The sequence below is a fragment of the Pezoporus wallicus genome, unplaced genomic scaffold (genome assembly GCF_028554395.1).
Source record: "Pezoporus wallicus isolate ANWC-B61680 ecotype Strahan unplaced genomic scaffold, APGP_CSIRO_Pwel_v1 scaffold_2696, whole genome shotgun sequence".
Lineage (NCBI taxonomy): Eukaryota > Metazoa > Chordata > Aves > Psittaciformes > Psittacidae > Pezoporus > Pezoporus wallicus.
In genome coordinates, this window is record NW_026637439.1 from 1,190,901 (window position 1) to 1,207,711 (window position 16,811).

The following is a 16,811-nucleotide window of genomic DNA, read 5'->3' on the forward strand; positions in this document are numbered from 1 at the left end:
AGAGCTTTGCTGTTTAGTGCTTTTCCTCTGACCTTTTGATTTTGGTAGTCCTCTGAAAGGACTATAGTATTCTTCTATATTAAGTCTTGCAACTCAGTAGGAGGATTGTTGTTGAGCAAAACAAAATGTTAATCAAATACAGACTATTGATTTGACTTTTTCATTGCTGACATTTTAAAACAGAGAAGAGAGATGAAGTGGTATATTATGACACTTTCGAAAGTATGGAAGCCATGCTTGAAAAAGAGGATACGGTAACATCTATATACTTGCAAAAAGAAGAGCTGCAAAAGTTACAACAAAAAATCCGCCAGCTGGAAGCACGGCGTGGACGTATTTCAGCCAAGAAAGCCTACCTCAGAAACAAGAAGGTATTATTAAATTGCAAATTTCTAGCATAATTAGCAAATTTAATAAAACTTCAAAAGATTTCATTTCAGATACAACTTCTACTAGAAATTTCATGGATTATATTTACCACTTAGTAGACATCGTTTTATGCAGTAGCATATATTACTAAACTGATACTTAAGATGCAGTTTACCTTTTAGTTTTAAAGGAGTCTTTAATTACTTTGGAGGCAACAAACTTTCTACTGACTAATGAGAATAATGTGAAAAGTATATGCTAGAATGCATGTTTCTACAGAGAGTAGTTTTATATATATTTGCAGAAGAGAATTTTCAAGGGTGTTTTCTCACTAATGAGTTCTATTTTCATTTTCTTGCCTCATCCTTTTAAACTTGCATCATGTGTCATTGATACTCTGTGTTCAGCAGATATATACGAAATACGGTATATAGTCTTAATTTTTAAAACAAGGTGTGCTGCTTGGGACCACTCAACTTTTTCATGCGTCACATTACTGGGATGTTGTGCAGAAAATTGTTTAATATAGCTAATGTTTTGAAGTTGTGTATATGTGTATGTAAATATGTTCATTCCTTTTTTCCAGAATTACTCATTTATTATTCCCTAGCAGTTTGTGGTTACATCAATATCATAGAATCATAGGTCAGAGTTGGAAAGGACCTTAAGATCACCTAGTTCTGACGCAGGGAACTAGGCAGGGACACCTCACACCAGACCATGTCGCCCAAGGCTCTGTCCAGCCTGGCCTTGAACGCCTGCCACGAATGGAGCATTTACCACTTGTTTGGGCAACCCATTCCAATGCCTCACCACCCTCACAGCGAAGAACTTCTTCCTTATATCTGACTTAAACCTCCTCTGTTTAAGTTTAAACCCATTACCCCTTGTCCTGTCACTACAGTCCCCGATGAATAGTCTCTCTCCAGCAACTTTGTAGGCCCCCTTCAGATACTGGAAGGCTGCTGTGAGGTCTCCGTGCAGCCTTTTCTTCTCCAGGCCAAACCGTCCAAATTTTCTGAGCCTGTCTTCTTATGGGAGGTGCTCCAGCCCCCTTATCATCCTTGTGGCCTCCTGTGAACTTGCATTATTAATAGGTGAGACAGCTTAATGAGTAGAATAGATCAAAGTTTTGAGGGAGCATTGTAATACTTGTTATGAAATAGGTATACTATAGGTTATACTATAATCCATATGCGGAAGTCTCAGTTGAGACTACTGTAGATTGGGGTCGGGGTTGGTGTAGTTCTGTGTTCTCAGTCGTGTGCCCTGATGCAGGAGATGGCCCCTTCACATAAATATTTCTAGTAGGTTGAGGATAAAGCCTTCAGGTTTTGCCTCCCCTTCATAATTAGTCTAATCTATTTCTGTACTTCAATCTGAAGCATAACAGCAAACAAAACAGTAGTAGATACATTTTATATTTTGGATTCTTTTATATTTCTTCGGTCACTGTCCTGTCTCTAATGAACACGTTACAGAGAAGACTGCAAATAAGTTATCATAAAATAAATGTCTCTTGTTTGCCAGTTACGGGAAGTAGCTTGCTCAGTCACTGAGTTTCTTTTATGTGAGTTTGTAAAAAGAAAAAGTACCAAGAAGCTGGGCTTTTTAGTACTTTAAGGAATAGATCCTGTCATGCTATGCTAATTAACATAGGTTACATTGTAATAGTTATGCTCTTTTCTCCCGAATATGAAAATCACTGCTGACATTTTTCAGAGTAGACAGCCCTGTTTCAGAGCAACAGTGTGGTTGCTGTTCCTTAATTTTGGGAGGTAACAAGTTAAGAAGCAATCTGAAGCAGGAATAGAGATTTTTTTTAGCATGCCTTCTTATCTGTAAAGTGAGCTAATCACCTTTGATTGGCTTACTTGTTTCAAGGTTATGCTATGATAAAATATCTTGTTTAAACTGAAGGAATTAGTTCTGTGCTGTAACATTAGTTGGAGCCTGTGCAGTGAGACATGATGCAAAGCTGTATGTGGCAGTATTGCTCATCTGGGTCTGTGTGTGGGAGTAATATAGTCATGTCTGCTCAACATTGTGCTGCAGGAACATGGCTGTACTGTTTTCAGGACCTGAGGTAGTGTCTTCAAATGGAACTTCACTGCTGGAAATCACAGCATGGGCATCACAGCACTCTCACAACTAGTTCCGGCTCTGCTGATTAGATTGCTCAGCATAGCATTATCTGCAGTTGAGTGCTGCAGTGAGATACTTAGCTTTCAACTTCTAAAGAAATCACAGATTAGAATAATGTGTATTTAAACTTGCAGGGGGAAATAAAAGATTTTTATTTGAGCAAAAAGAATAGGCAGAATCTGGTGTTACACATTTTGTGGTACTTGTTGGGCAGAAAAGAACACAGCCACTGTGATGGATATTTGTTAGAGGTGTTTACTGTAGCTGCACTTACTATTGCCAAGAAATTCAGAGCTCTGCTAAGTTTACTAGTAATTACTTGAAAATCAACTCTTGTGGCTTTGATTCAGACATAAACAACGTTTTTTCTTGAGTGATCATTCTAGTGATGTTGCAAAACATTGTTAATGAACACTGTTTATAGTGTCTGATGCTAGGAGTTGTACGTTACAAAACTGGGAGGAAAAAAGGGTTCTTGCTCTGAAGCACTTGCAGTTTAAAACAGAACAAAGATACAGATAGGATGCAAAAGCAGACTCTACATAGTGGAAATGAGTGTGGTGGTGACTGAATGCTAACTGGAAAAAAGAATGTTTTGAGGGTGCATTTGGAAAGTACATATCATGGTAAAATTCTCAAAGTCTGTCTCAGTTAAGAAACTTTTATTGTTGAACTGTGATGAGTCTACTTAATACTTTTCATATTCTGTTCCTGATCGTGCTTTTTTCAGCAAAGTATCTTAAAAGAGGCCTGTATGCAACTGTTCTGTTTTGGACTGGGTTGGTGAGGCTTTGGTGGGGTTTTTATATTTTTTTTTACCCTTCCCCAACACCCCTGTTGTTTGGGGTTTTTTGTTGTTGTTTTGTTTGTTGTTTTGGTTTTTTACCTTGTCAGTTTTGCATTTAAAAATGAAGAAAGCTGTGCACTAAGTAGTATATATCACAGTCCTATGATATACTTAGAAATTACAGTCCTTGCTTGTTCCTAAGATTTTGGCAAATGAGGATTGCCTTAGGATAATGCCTCCTTTCTAGCACAGATACCATCATTAAGAAAACAATAGGAAATGATTCTCTGTCATCAGTTTGTATTTTTTGGTTGTTTTATCATCTGGGTATTCAAAAACATTTTCAGTTGAGTTAATACAGTGAAAGGGAATCAATTACTCTGTGTAGAATAAGGCTAAGTGTAATACAGATATAAGCATCTGTGACTATAGTCTTTATTAATCTTGTTTTTCAGAAATTCCTTCTCTGATTTTGCAGTTGATGCTTTAATTTTTTAATGATGATGTCAAATAATTGTGTCAAACCTTTATTTAGAAATATTTGCTAAATGTTTGTTAGAAAGCTCATTCAGTCATGATTCTGAATAATTGAGACAGGATTTTTCAAATAATACGGTTTTAGAGAGGTTGATGTTCTTTCATTGTACTACCATGAGTGTAAACTCTTGATGCTTATGATTTTTCATACAAAACTATTTGCCTTTTTTAAGCAGTCATTTCCCGACGTTCTTTTATGTTGATGACAGTGAGTTAGTTATTACAAAATGGGGTTGAAATAGTGATCTCACTACTTATTTCTTGAAAGCTAGTTACAGGTTTTTTCATGCAGGATATTGCTTTTGTTATCCCAGTCTACCCCCTGCTGGCTGTACAGTAGTATTAATTAGGTTATCATATGGAACAAGCAACTGGCTTTTTTTAGGGAGTTATATTTGTAGCAAAGAGTTAAGGAGTTAAGATAAAAAAAGATAGTATAAAAGGTGTCTAGAAAAGTATCTTTGAAAAAATAAGAGTTATGAAGAAATTGAATTATTTCACTTCCAGGAAAGGTATTCCTTATTGCGAGCAGAAGCAACTGGTTAGTGAAGCTGGGATATGTTCATAATATGTGCTTTTATCTAGGAAGCTTCTTAATGTGCAGGTGTGTCTGTTTTAATAGGACCCCATCACTAATTTGCAGATGTGCAGTTTAAAGCATAGCCCATGCCAAAATAGTTAAATACAGTGACAGCTGGAATAGGGTTACTTGGTATGCTTTCAGATTACTGTTACTACTTCAACAGAACTTAATGGCATAACTACACAAAAGGCCTATAGTATAGTAAAATTCTGCACATACTGAGCTTACTAAATGCTTAACTTGCATAATTTTCAATATGAAAGCAAAGCTCACTGGAACTACTTAAATACAATACTAATGTAGATTTCTTCTATGTATACTACATGTTTCTAGTCTTAAAAAAAAAAGGTAGCTTATCCAGTGATGAGGATTGAAATGGTTCCTCAGCTCTCCCTTGTTTTGTTTTCAATACATGCAAATTTGATACTATGAAATAGGTTAGCATATTAAAAGAGAAATGAACATTATTCTTCCTGATGCTGTCTCACACAGTAACAGTTGGGCAGCATCTTTCTTGAAGTGTGGCTCTCACTGGACATAATGCTGCTGCTTCTGCAGTGCTGAGAACGAAGGGAAAGCACTTCATCTGTTCAGCAGGCTGTATTTCTGCTCATTTAGTCCATTATGCTGCTTTCCTTTTTTGCCAGAGTTAGTTTGTTTATGTTCAACTTGTCATCTGCCATAATTATCCAGATAATTTTCTTTAATGCTGCTACCTGGATGGGTTTTTTCTTCATCCTTGTTTGCAGTTACTTAATCTTGTCTACAAGTAGAACCTTGTATTTGTCCTTGTGAAATTGCCACCTCTTTTTTTTTTTTTTTGACCATGTCTGTAATTAGTTAAGATGATTCAGATTTCTAATCCTGTGCTGTAATATGTTTTCAGCCGCTCCTAGTCTTTTTTATTATTTCAAGAGATTTAATTACATTAAAGCAGGTTGTTTATTAGTACAAAGTCAGCATCAAATGTTTTGTTTTATCCTCTCTACATGCTTAAAATGGTTTTCATTGTTGCTTTTCATCGGAAAGATTTAAATACTGATTCTAAAGAGAAAATGTTTTATAAAAGTCTGCCTCCCAGGTACTTACGAGTCAGAAGCTCCCAAACCTAACATATATTTTCTCATTATTTTAATACCTTTTTTATATCTCATGACATATATTCCTCATTATTTTAGCAGACAGTTGAACTTAGCACATAAATAGGGAATAAATTATAAAGGTAAATCAGTGGTAGTATTATGAAAAGTCTTTCAGATTTTCTTATAATATTCTGAAGCTATTGCTGTGTCTTCAAAATGCATTAACTTTTCCAGCTGTATTAAGTCAACACTTTTTGTCATTAAAAAACCCCGAATTCCACAAACAAGTATAAAACACAAGAGTGTTTATCTATACGTATACATCTCTGATCAAGCTGGGACAGTATTTCCACAGAAAATTACTCTCTTTTTTGTTACCTGTATATGGTAGCAACATGAATAGTCTTAATGTTCAGGAACTGTCATGGTTTAAACCGAGACAGTAACTCAGAACCACAGCTATTTGCTCACCCCTTCCCTGTCCCTCCAGCTCCTGGCAGAATGGAGAAGAGAATCAAAAGAATGTAGACCACACTGGTTGAGATAAGAACAGTCCAGTAACTAAAGTATAATATAAAAGTATTACTACTAATAATAGTGATAATAATGATAAGGGAAGTAACAAGGGGAGAAATATAAAACTAAAAAGGGAAAGAGGGAAAAAAAACAGTAAACACAAGTGATGCACCATACAATTTCTCACCTCCCACTGACCAATGCCCAGCCTGACCTGAGCAGCGATCTGGGCCTTCTGGGTAACTCTCTCCAGTTACGACGTTATGACATGCTGTGGTATGGAATACCCCTTTGGCTAGTTTGGGTCAGTTGTCCTGTCTCTGCTCCCTCCCAGCTTCCTGTGCCTCTCTGCATTGGCAGAGCATGAGACTGAAAAGTCCTTGATTGGAGAAAGCATTACTTAGCAGCGCTGAAACATTGGTGTGTTATCAGCATTGTTCTCAGACTAAAGTCGAATACACAGCACAGCACCAGCTACTAACGAGAAATGTAAACGTTACATCTGAATCCAGGACAGAAACATTCAAGACAGCGCAATATTTCTGCCCCATATAGGAACACTGGCTACCCATATGTGTGATCTCAGTATGTCCATAGTCTGCTTGTAGTAGAATGTAGCTTTAAAGTGCATTTCCAAGTGTCCAACATGTGATTTTATTTTTTTTTTCCCCAACTCTCTCCTCTTTTTTTTGTTGTTTTTTTTTTGGGCGGGGGGGGGTTTGCCACTACTGTAGTATCTTATTTCATAGCTGATAATTCTCTCAGCTGCCCCACACCATGCTTTCAATGGCAATGCTATTATCTGGTTTCACCCAACAAGTCAAACTGAGTGATGCCTGGGAAGTCCATCGTTTTGGTGTTGCAGCTGCAGTTGCATTCCAGACTGCTTCCTCAACACTGTCTCCTCTTATACACCTGTGAGGTCTGTTTCTAACTGGACAATCTGACTTTGTTCTGCTTCTGTGTGGTGTTTGTACTACGCATAATCTCATTGCCCATACTGTCTGATTTACTGGGCCTCAGTATTCTTCTTTGAGGTTTCAAGTTCCTGGAGTCTTGTCACTACACCAGATTCCTATTTACATACCTCTTCTTTGTAACTGACACGTAATTCAGTTCTTTTTATTATCTACCTGAAGTTTGAGTGTCATCCTCTTTCTTGTCATCTGTTGTATAACATGGCCTGTTTTGTTTTGTTGTGATTTTTTTAACCTGGTCATATTTGCAGGCAATGCTTTTTTTTTTTTCAACTGGATATTACAGATCTGAACTTGGTGAGCCTGGTTTTGCAGGCATAAAATTTTAACAACATTATTAGTGTTTGTGCTTGCAGATTGTACGTGCAAAAGATGAACTGACATTTGTAAATGAGAATCTGTCCTGTTGCATAAACAAATATGTAGTATGTTTGAGAGTTAGGTATCTTCCATTTATACAAATACATGGAGTTACACAGGCTTTTAGGAAGTATTTGACAAATCAGTGTTTGTTGCTACTTTTGTACTGGTATTCTAGAATAGAGTTTCAAGCAGCTGTTACTTTTGTATGTTTTTTGACAGTTTAATAGGTTTGAGTTTGGCTTGCTTTCGTTTTAATTTTTTTTTTTATTGTAAGTTAAATTAGCTTGCTTAAATTAGCTCATTTGAGATAGCACTAAGAATTAGAAAAATAAAAATTACAAAGCCTATTTGGTAGGTACATTATATGCAGTAAATCAATACTAGAAATTTATATCTTATAGATAACCTTTTATGTCTCTACAGGAGATCTGTATCGCAAAGCATAATGAAAAGATCCAGCAGCGTCATCAGAGTGAGGAAGAATACAAAATGCACCATACTGTTCAGCTAGTAAGTTTGTGTTTTCTGCTGTTGAGATTAGCATTTAGTTAGTAGCTTGTATTCCTCATTATACATTAATTAGAACAGTATTTACAGCGATAGCTGTTTTAAAAAGATACTGTGTGTCCCCGACCTGATAGGCAGGAGTATAATAGCACTGTTAGGATGACATTGAACCCAAGCAATAAGAAAGTTTTTTAATGGTAGGTTCACAATATAACTGATTACTGCTAGAGTTAGGTTGCATTCTTATTTATAAACAAAACCAAAAACAATCAAGCAAGCAAATCCCCAAAAGAAACAAACAGATCACCCCCCCTGAGTTTGAGACTGCTTCAGGAAAAGTTTGACCAGATTGCATATGGAGCATTGAAATGTGTTGGTAGAACTATCCTTTCTTCTTGGTACAGTCTTTTCTTTATGCTCCTGTTTTAACTCCTGTGCCCTATTGCTGTTACTTTCTTTTCACCATATACTTCTATTCCTCTTCACCTTTTCATGTTTCCTGTCCTTACTCTTTTTTAGACACGTTCTCTTCTTCCTATCCCTGATGTATCTGTATTTACTTCCTTCCAATCCTTTTTATGAAGGACACCAGGCCACTAGCTGACTTCTGAAAATGGCAGGCAGGCAGACATTGCTTTTGTGTTGACTTAATGACAGTAAAAGGCAAAAGTGATCAGATTTTTTAATTATGATGATAAAGATTAGCTTTTAAAAGTAATATTAAATGCTGTGAATAATTTAAGAATTAAAGCTGCTGTTTCTGCTTAAGGTTTATTCTATATCAGTTTTCCTGGTAACTTCTGAACTTAAGTACAGTGACTTTTGCCATTTGACAGCTAGCAGTCACTTTCAATAAATGTGACTGAAGAGTAGTATTATGTTTCAAAGATGTAGAAACTCTGCTGAAGTTGTGTGAAAATGCATGACTAGTTAAAGGAGGTAGATCCAAATATATGTTTTCACTGAGGTAGTATCCCTAAATAAGAAATAATTGCATCAGGAAGGAAAAATTGCCAGGAAGAGCTTCAACAGTTTGTTGAAGTAAGATTACAGAAAAATGAAGCTGGATTAAATAATTAAATACAAATTCTTCATTTACTGTTGTCAATTCTAATGAAAATATTTACCTAATTTCCCCAGTATTTAAAACTTTGTGGCAGTGAGTTCTGTGATTTTTTGCACTGTGAAAATCCTAATGGTATCTTAACATAAAAGGGCAGCCTTGCACTTCCGGCTGTCATTTTGTTCTTGAAACGAGAGAAAATGGTTACTTGTTTGTTGTCTGGTTAATTTATACCATTTTTAATCTCAGCAGTCTTTTTTCAATATAATATTCTGTCACATCTCTAGTTATTTCTCGTCTTTCAAGGTAACAAATCTTCAGGTGTTCCAATTCCAGACTGAAATTTTTCTTTAGAGAGCTTTTCATGTTTTTGAAGTTACGGAACATGAAATGCATAATATTTTGTAAGGGGAAGACAAAGGCCAAGTTTTGAAGTTCAGAAAATGTGTTTATTTGAGGATCGTTAGGTAGTTATTAATAATTAGTAGAAGAGTTATTTTAATTCATTTTTTTGGTGATGCTGAATGTAACATTGGATGTAATATTTACATGCTTTCCATGTATTTCCTCAGAAGCGAGATCAGTTACAAGATGAAGAGGAAAGAAAGAGCTCCTGGGTTAGTCAGGAAAGACAGAAAACACTGGACAGACTTCGCACATTTAAACAGGTAATAGAAGAAGAGTGTGCTTTTCCACGAGCTCCCTTTGCAGAATAAATTTTTATTTATTCCACTCATTCCAGGATTAAACTATGTAATTAACTATTCTTTTTCATTGTGCAGTTAACTGTTTGATTCATATTTACAAGAAAATATGGCATTTGTGGTAACGAGTATCTATGTCTTGCAACAAGACACTTTGGAAACTTTCCTAAAAGAAATATAATCTAAATGTATTTCCCAGTACCACTGATTGCTAGAATACTTGGCAGTGCTTGCCCCTTCCTACTACAATGGAAATATCAGAGAATGAGTAGAATGAAGGGGAATGAGTAAGAAAAGGGATTAAAGTGCAATAAAATAGAGATTCTATTAATTGGTGAAGACTTTTTTTTTGTTTTGCTGAGCACATTAAAAAGATACAGGTATGAGAAATTTCTTTACTTAGCAGTGCTTTGCTCAGCAGTACGGTTTTTGTATCCTTATTGTTTGCAAGGCTTTTGAATTGCATAGCTTCTGTAAATTAGAACAGCTGTTAATGAGTTGACTTTTGTATAAGCGTATTGATATTGTTTTGATCTCTATTGCTATAGGCTTACCACAGTTGTTTGTGAAAGGTATTAGAAGTGTCTTTCAGAAGCATCTTAAATTTTTGCATAGAAGTGGCTATGGATGAAACTAATATGAAAGGATAGATAATGAGGCAGCAATTTAGTTCTTAAAATACTTTGTAAAGTCTCCAAATGTTTGATGGTTTCAAGAGATAAATTTTTAGGCAGTATGCTTCACATCTAAGGCTAGTGTATTGGGTCAGAGAGGACTTTGTTGCAGAGGGAGCCATTGACCAGTTTTAGAAAAGGAAAGCAATAGGGATTTTGATTTTAGTTTTCAGAAAAAATAGTTTTGAATGCACATTTTCTGGTTCTTCATGAAATCCTAATTCTAGCCTATGTGTATCCCAAACCAGTCTTGTAAATTGTGGCTTAACCAAGAATAAAAAATTAAGAAAATGGATCATTTTTGCATAAAGGTGAGGATATATTTGCTTTTTTTTACATCAAGAGCAAAATGCATGAAAGTAGCAGATGAATTCTACTTGTCAGAAAGGCAAACCGCAACAGATACTTAGAATCCAGAATAGTACTTGCATATTAGTTGCATACTTCTCTAACTGTCAATAACTTATCTACTTTAGCGGTACCCTGGGCAAGTAATACTTAAATCAACCAGACTACGGCTAGCTCATGCAAGAAGAAAATGTGCAGCCAGCTCAGCGTCCTGTGTTGATCAGCCTCAGTCTTTGCCAGCAGCCATACAAATCCAAGAGAAAAGTGAAGAGGTGGAATCAGAAAATGCAGTTCGGCCATTGCAAGTGCAAGAATTCACAAGCTTAGAACAGCTTCGAGATACCCCATTACTTCCTGATGGTCTTAACTCTGAACTGCCTCCTGTTAGTATTTCTCCACTCACCAGTAATGAGGTTGAACCAGAGATTGTTACTGTAGTACCACTTCCACCCCCTTTGCCTCCACCACCACCTCCACCTCCACCTTTGCCCTCCAAGGAAGATGCCACCGCAAAACCCTTAGAGAAAAGTGACAGCTTTGTTAAACGTCAGAGTGAGGAGAAGGGAGTCCAGCACTCTTCTGGTGTCCCACCAGCATATCTGTTTGACAGCAGTCAGCTAGTCAGTGCCAAGAAGAAGCTTAAGAAGACTGGTGATCTAGAAGGTTTACAGAGGAGAAGAGGTAATGTTACATTTCTGTATATTTCATTGTAATGCACATCAGTTCCGTTTTTGAATTGCTTTGTAGAAAGGTGTATACTGTGATTTATTGATTGTTATTAATGGGAAAGTCATTAGATCCTTTTTAGTTGACAGATGTTGGCAACTGAAACAAATGATAGGACTTTCAGGACAGAGTGCTGTATACTTGTTTAGTTAGACAGAACACACTTGTGAAATTGACTTTACAATATACCATGTTAGACTAGCTAGAAAATGGAGCGAAACATTGTCTAAAAGAATCTTTCCCTATCTAGCTTACAGCCAGCTCTACAAATACTATATGCTTCACCTAAGGGGGTGCTACGTGTTTTTAACTGTTTATTCTTTACCCCATATATAAAATGGGGAGAATGGCAGCCACGTTTGAACAAAATAATCCTGGTGTTGTGGTGAAACGTGCTATATTGGAGCAAAGTTTTTAATTGAAAATCAGTGATAGGATTTTCAGAAATGCTCAGCCAAAGTATTTTACTGGAAGTCACTGAGAAAAAGTACCTTGAATGAGCCTTGATTCATGCAGTAATAATATGGCTGTGATAACATTTTATTAAAAATTCTACCTGGCTCTATCAATTACATCTACAGAAAACATCCCTTCACTGGCATTTTCCCTCATCCAGATAAAATCAAAATTAGAACTGTCTTCATTCAGACAGAAACAGTGTTTCCCCTGGTATTGTCCTTAAATGACTGAAAATCCTTGAAGCAACTGCATAGTTATAGAATTCTTAAGCTCTTATGAATTTTGCAGGTAACAGGTAGTCTCTTGAGTTCATCATCAATTTTGATGCTGTGGTGCGCCATTTTCTTTTTCAATAATCCTATTGTTTATTTTTCTGATGTCCATTTTATCTTGCAGTTTTACATAAAGCATGTATTGTGTCTGCAGTTTGATCTGCATCATAAAATGACAAATATAAAATCAAATTATATCCTCTCAAGAGTACTGTTAATTTCTGCAGCAGCACTCTACCTGCTGCTCTGTGTTCGCCAAAATGTTCCAAGTCTGTAAGTGATTTCAGAAATTTGTTTCTGTACAACAGATGATTGTTCTACAGTCCTTCCTTCTTCCTTCAAGTGTGCAATCCTGTTTTCTTTTATTTCTCTTTTCCTTGTGTCTATTCCAACTGTCCTGGCCATTAGTCTGATGGACAAAGCTCACTCATAAATGCAAAATAGGTTAAAAAAAAATGTATTCCAAGATGTACAAAAAAGAATTGGAGATGGATATTCATTTACTGATCGGTATGTGGTAGTGCATGTGAGCATTTCAGACTGCTGGTAATTCACTGTAGTGCATTTTCTTGGGTAGAGATCTTATCTACTTGTAGCTTTTCAAAGAGCCAAAGCTCTTTCAAAGTTTTTTATTTCTGCAAAGAACTGTTTTCAAGTTGGTGATAAAGGAAAGACTTGGGATAAAGTATTAATTCTGTTTTCATTAACTATAAAGGAAGGCATATAGGAAAATTACATAGGAATGCTGTGACTGTGTGCTAATTCATACATGACTACAGAGGAGCAGGAAATGCATACTGTTGCAGTTGACTGTACTGCTGCTTCCCTCACTGATACGTAGTAATAGTAATACAGTAGGTAAAATCCACCACAAAATGGAAGTACTGAGAATGGATTGCACAGTCCGATACTTAGGATATGTACTCATTACCTGTTTCAAAGTGAAGAAGGCTAATCTGATAAGTATTTTGACTGTGTTGGATTCATTGCAGCTGTTTTGATTTTCTTACCTGCAGACACAAAAGCCATCTTTCTCAAAAGATTTGACTAACCCCCTCATAGGAAGTTAAGTGGTTTCGGAAACAATAGTTGTCCATATAAACCGGTTTTGACCTTGTAATAGGGAAGATAAACTTGGAGGCTAAAGCAATATTGGAGCTACCATTATACTGACCGTATCGGACTATAACATTAGTAGTACTACTTTTTGGTCTGTAGGAAATATAAATGAAGATTGATAAAATTTATTAAAAATAATACTGAAGGTCTTTTGATTTACTGCAGTGAGTTCCCCGATGGATGAAGTGCTGGCTTCCTTGAAACGTGGCAGCTTTCACTTAAGAAAGGTTGAGCAAAGAAGTCTCCCACCTTTTCCTGATGAAGATGATAGCAATAACATCTTGGCACAGATCAGGAAAGGGGTGAAACTGAAGAAAGTGCAGAAAGATGTTCTGAGAGAGTCCTTTACAATTCTGCCTGATACTGACCCCCTGACAAGGAGTATCCATGAAGCGTTGCGACGGATTAAGGAAGCATCACCTGAATCAGAGGATGAAGAGGAGAGTTTGCCTTGCACAGACTGGGAAAATTAACCTGTAAATAATCTGTCTTTAAAAAAAATACTTCTTTGACACATTTTGTATAACAATACAGGCTAAGCCTCAGGTTCTTCGTTGTAGGAGACTTAGTATGAATGTGACTAAACTGTCTGACGTCAAAAGTGGTAAAATATGCACATACAAATTTAGTATCACTGACTTTTCAAAGAATTTAAGGTTTATAGGAAGAAAACCTTTTTTTAGGTAACATCCTTTTCTTGTTTGAATACTTTTGCTGAATATTGACAGGACTAGTCCTAGGAAAAGCTCTATTTTATTTAGTAAATTTAAAGGGACTGTTTTCATCTTACCAAAAAGCTTTTAAGAAAAAAGCAGCACAGTCACTCTTGGCCAGACCTTGTACTTATTTTCTAATTACTTCTGACCTTGTAAAAAATCAGCATGTTTATCACTTCAGACTGAACAGCTGTTAGTGAAGGATAGTTAGATTTGACTGTTGAACACACTGGGATCTCTTTGGTTACCCTGTGTGACTGGCTCTTTGATAGCTTGATTTCAATCTGTAAATTCTCTGACATAATTGAATTTCCAGACTATAAACAGTAACTATAAAAAAAATTATCTATACTTCTGCTACTCATACAAATGAACTTGCATTATACGAAGCTACAGTGCTTGAAAGTACACATAGTAGACTTCAGCAGATGAAATCAGAAATTAGCAAGAGAGTATCTTCAAAATTATGGCTTCATCAGTAGCATGAACAGATTCTTGATTACTACAACAGTGTACACCACTGTTGTTCTGCAATGGTTCTTTTATGCTACTGGCATGCGGATGAACTTTAAAGAAAGCTCCCACTAGACAAAATTTGTAGAAAAGATATGAAAAACAGCAAAGAATTTTAAAATATTTTTAGAAATCCAAGGCTATTTCAAGAGCATAGAAGACAAATATTTATAATCCTTGCAACACGGCTAGCAATAGGAAAAAGATAACTTTTTTGGATGTTCTACCCTGGTTAGTTGTTACCATAGCTGGAGAGTGAGTATTGATAAAGCGCTGCAGCTGTTTAAAAAGTGAAAGTGACTTAGCACATCCTCTGCTGCATGCCATTGTGATTATAAAATACTATGTCTCAAATTGTTCTTTTGGTATGCTATTTTCAAATAATACCACTTAAAATTTTTTAAAACGAGACTCAGTGTTGCCTTTATTTCCTCTTGAACTAGCCATTGGCCACACTAATGATTTACAGCTGTTTAATGATGGCATGCCAGTTCTTTTCCATACCAAATGTACTGCTGCTTTTTGGAGTTGAAAATCCAGGAGCAGAGGTACACTTAACTTGCTAAAAGTCAAAGTAAAAATAGTTTTGATTGGATGTCACTTTTTTCTTCACTTGCATACTGTGAACTCCCACTACCTTCAGAAATCAAGTGACAGCTATAAAAGAAGACATGCCTTGGAATTGATTTGGCTTTCTCAGTGCAATTATTCTCTATTCATTTACTAGATAACTGAGCAAATTTAAACTTTGTGATTTGACTTAATGATTTTATTAAATCTAAGTTGTTCTTTGGATCTTGTTGCATTGTTTAGCAAGAATACTCTTCAATACTGTGCGTCTGTAAAAAAAAAAAGGGGGGGGGGGGGAAGATTTTTCCAAGAACTACTTTAATTTTTTTTAATCTAATTAATGGGGTGGGCATCCCTGACATTTTCCATAGGAAGTATGTCCTCTTTGAAGTCTTACATGTACCTTGTCATACAATATAAATAGATGTTTTCCTCTGCTATCCTTTGCAGTCCCATAGAAGCAGTTCACATGCCCCTTGGAGTTCTACTCACATCTGGGACCTGCTTTCTCTTAACAGTGTTGTATTATGGAAGCAGCCCTGTTTTCATGAAATGAGACTATTTTGCAGATAGTACAGATTGTGATTGAAAAATGGTTATACAAAATAGCTAACACTCAGAAAGGGAAAATAGCCCCCTGCTGTGGAAGCAAGTGAAATAATCTGGGAGAACTGAAATTGAGACAAAGCCCTCATGAAATTCAGATGAATAAAGACTTTTCACATAGCACTTTCATGTGCTTGCTTGAAAATACAAGCAAATACTGGTTACCCAGTAAATACTGGTAATTACAAGTAAATACTGGTTACCCAGAATTTATTACACAAGAGTAAAATCTAATGAAAATGTGTTGTCAAAGTTGCAGAATAGTATTTTTTCCATAAGGTCATCCATTTAATACCAAGCTTTAAGATTGACTTACTGGTTTTTAACTGTAAGCTGCATATCCAAAAATTAGTTGCATAGAGATTTTAGGTTGAAAAGTTATACAAAAGTGTATTGGTATGTTAGAGACTATATTTAATACATGTACATCCTTATAGGCTAAATGTAATGCAATTATTTGCCTTAGTCATGAAGGCTAAATCTGATCTAATGTTTATCAAGTGCCAAAAAGTGTTTTGATATATGTGCAAGGAGTATGAACAGTGCACACTGAAGTGGTTTCGTTAATTACTGAACTTTGAAGACAAACTAATAGTAACTGATTCCAGCAGGAAATGTAGTCATCTCTTGTATTATATTTATGAGTTAACTCCTACATAATGTTATGAATAATTTGTTTTTGAGAGCAGTTCCTTCCTTATGGGCACTCTAAACCATGCACAAAAATGTTAAGGCATTCTGTGTATTGGAAGTACAGCTGAACAAGCATTATAAAGATGCAGTACCTTCTGTATGAAAAACTGGAAGATCACTGGTTGTAAGAAGATACCAGAAAGTATCCCAAACCTATCTATGTATGTGTACATAATGGTACACATAAATAACTATAGTACATTAAAGGGTACTGTAAGCAATGTGAAACCTGGCCTTCTGGGAGTGACAGACAAAGTAATGGAGAAGCAGCAAGGTTTTGTTCTCCGCAGCCTTCTAATGAGGTATTTTGGGCCTCTTAAAACTCTAATCTGCATTCACTGCCAATAATACAGAAGGCAAAAAAAAGACCTGGTCATACTCTGTTCTGGCTCCGGAGTTAAGTGTGTCATTACCCTGGGAGCAAAGAGAGTCAAGGCTTTTGAAGACGCTGCTCAGTATTGCATGTTGGAATTAGCTAGTAT

The 16,811-nt window shown here is 36.1% G+C and overlaps 1 protein-coding gene across 2 annotated transcripts in view; it reads left to right on the forward strand.

Annotated features, from left to right (window-relative positions):
• Positions 1-16,811, forward strand: part of JMY (junction mediating and regulatory protein, p53 cofactor) — a 60,920-nt gene that overhangs the window by 43,881 nt on the left and 228 nt on the right. For both annotated transcript variants that reach the window (XM_057405448.1, XM_057405449.1), the window contains 5 exons: positions 184-371; positions 7,783-7,869; positions 9,502-9,597; positions 10,784-11,336; positions 13,397-13,707. In XM_057405448.1, coding sequence (XP_057261431.1) covers positions 184-371; positions 7,783-7,869; positions 9,502-9,597; positions 10,784-11,336; positions 13,397-13,704 — 1,232 coding nt within the window. In that variant the 3' untranslated portion in view covers positions 13,705-13,707. The remainder of the gene's footprint in view (positions 1-183; positions 372-7,782; positions 7,870-9,501; positions 9,598-10,783; positions 11,337-13,396; positions 13,708-16,811) is intronic.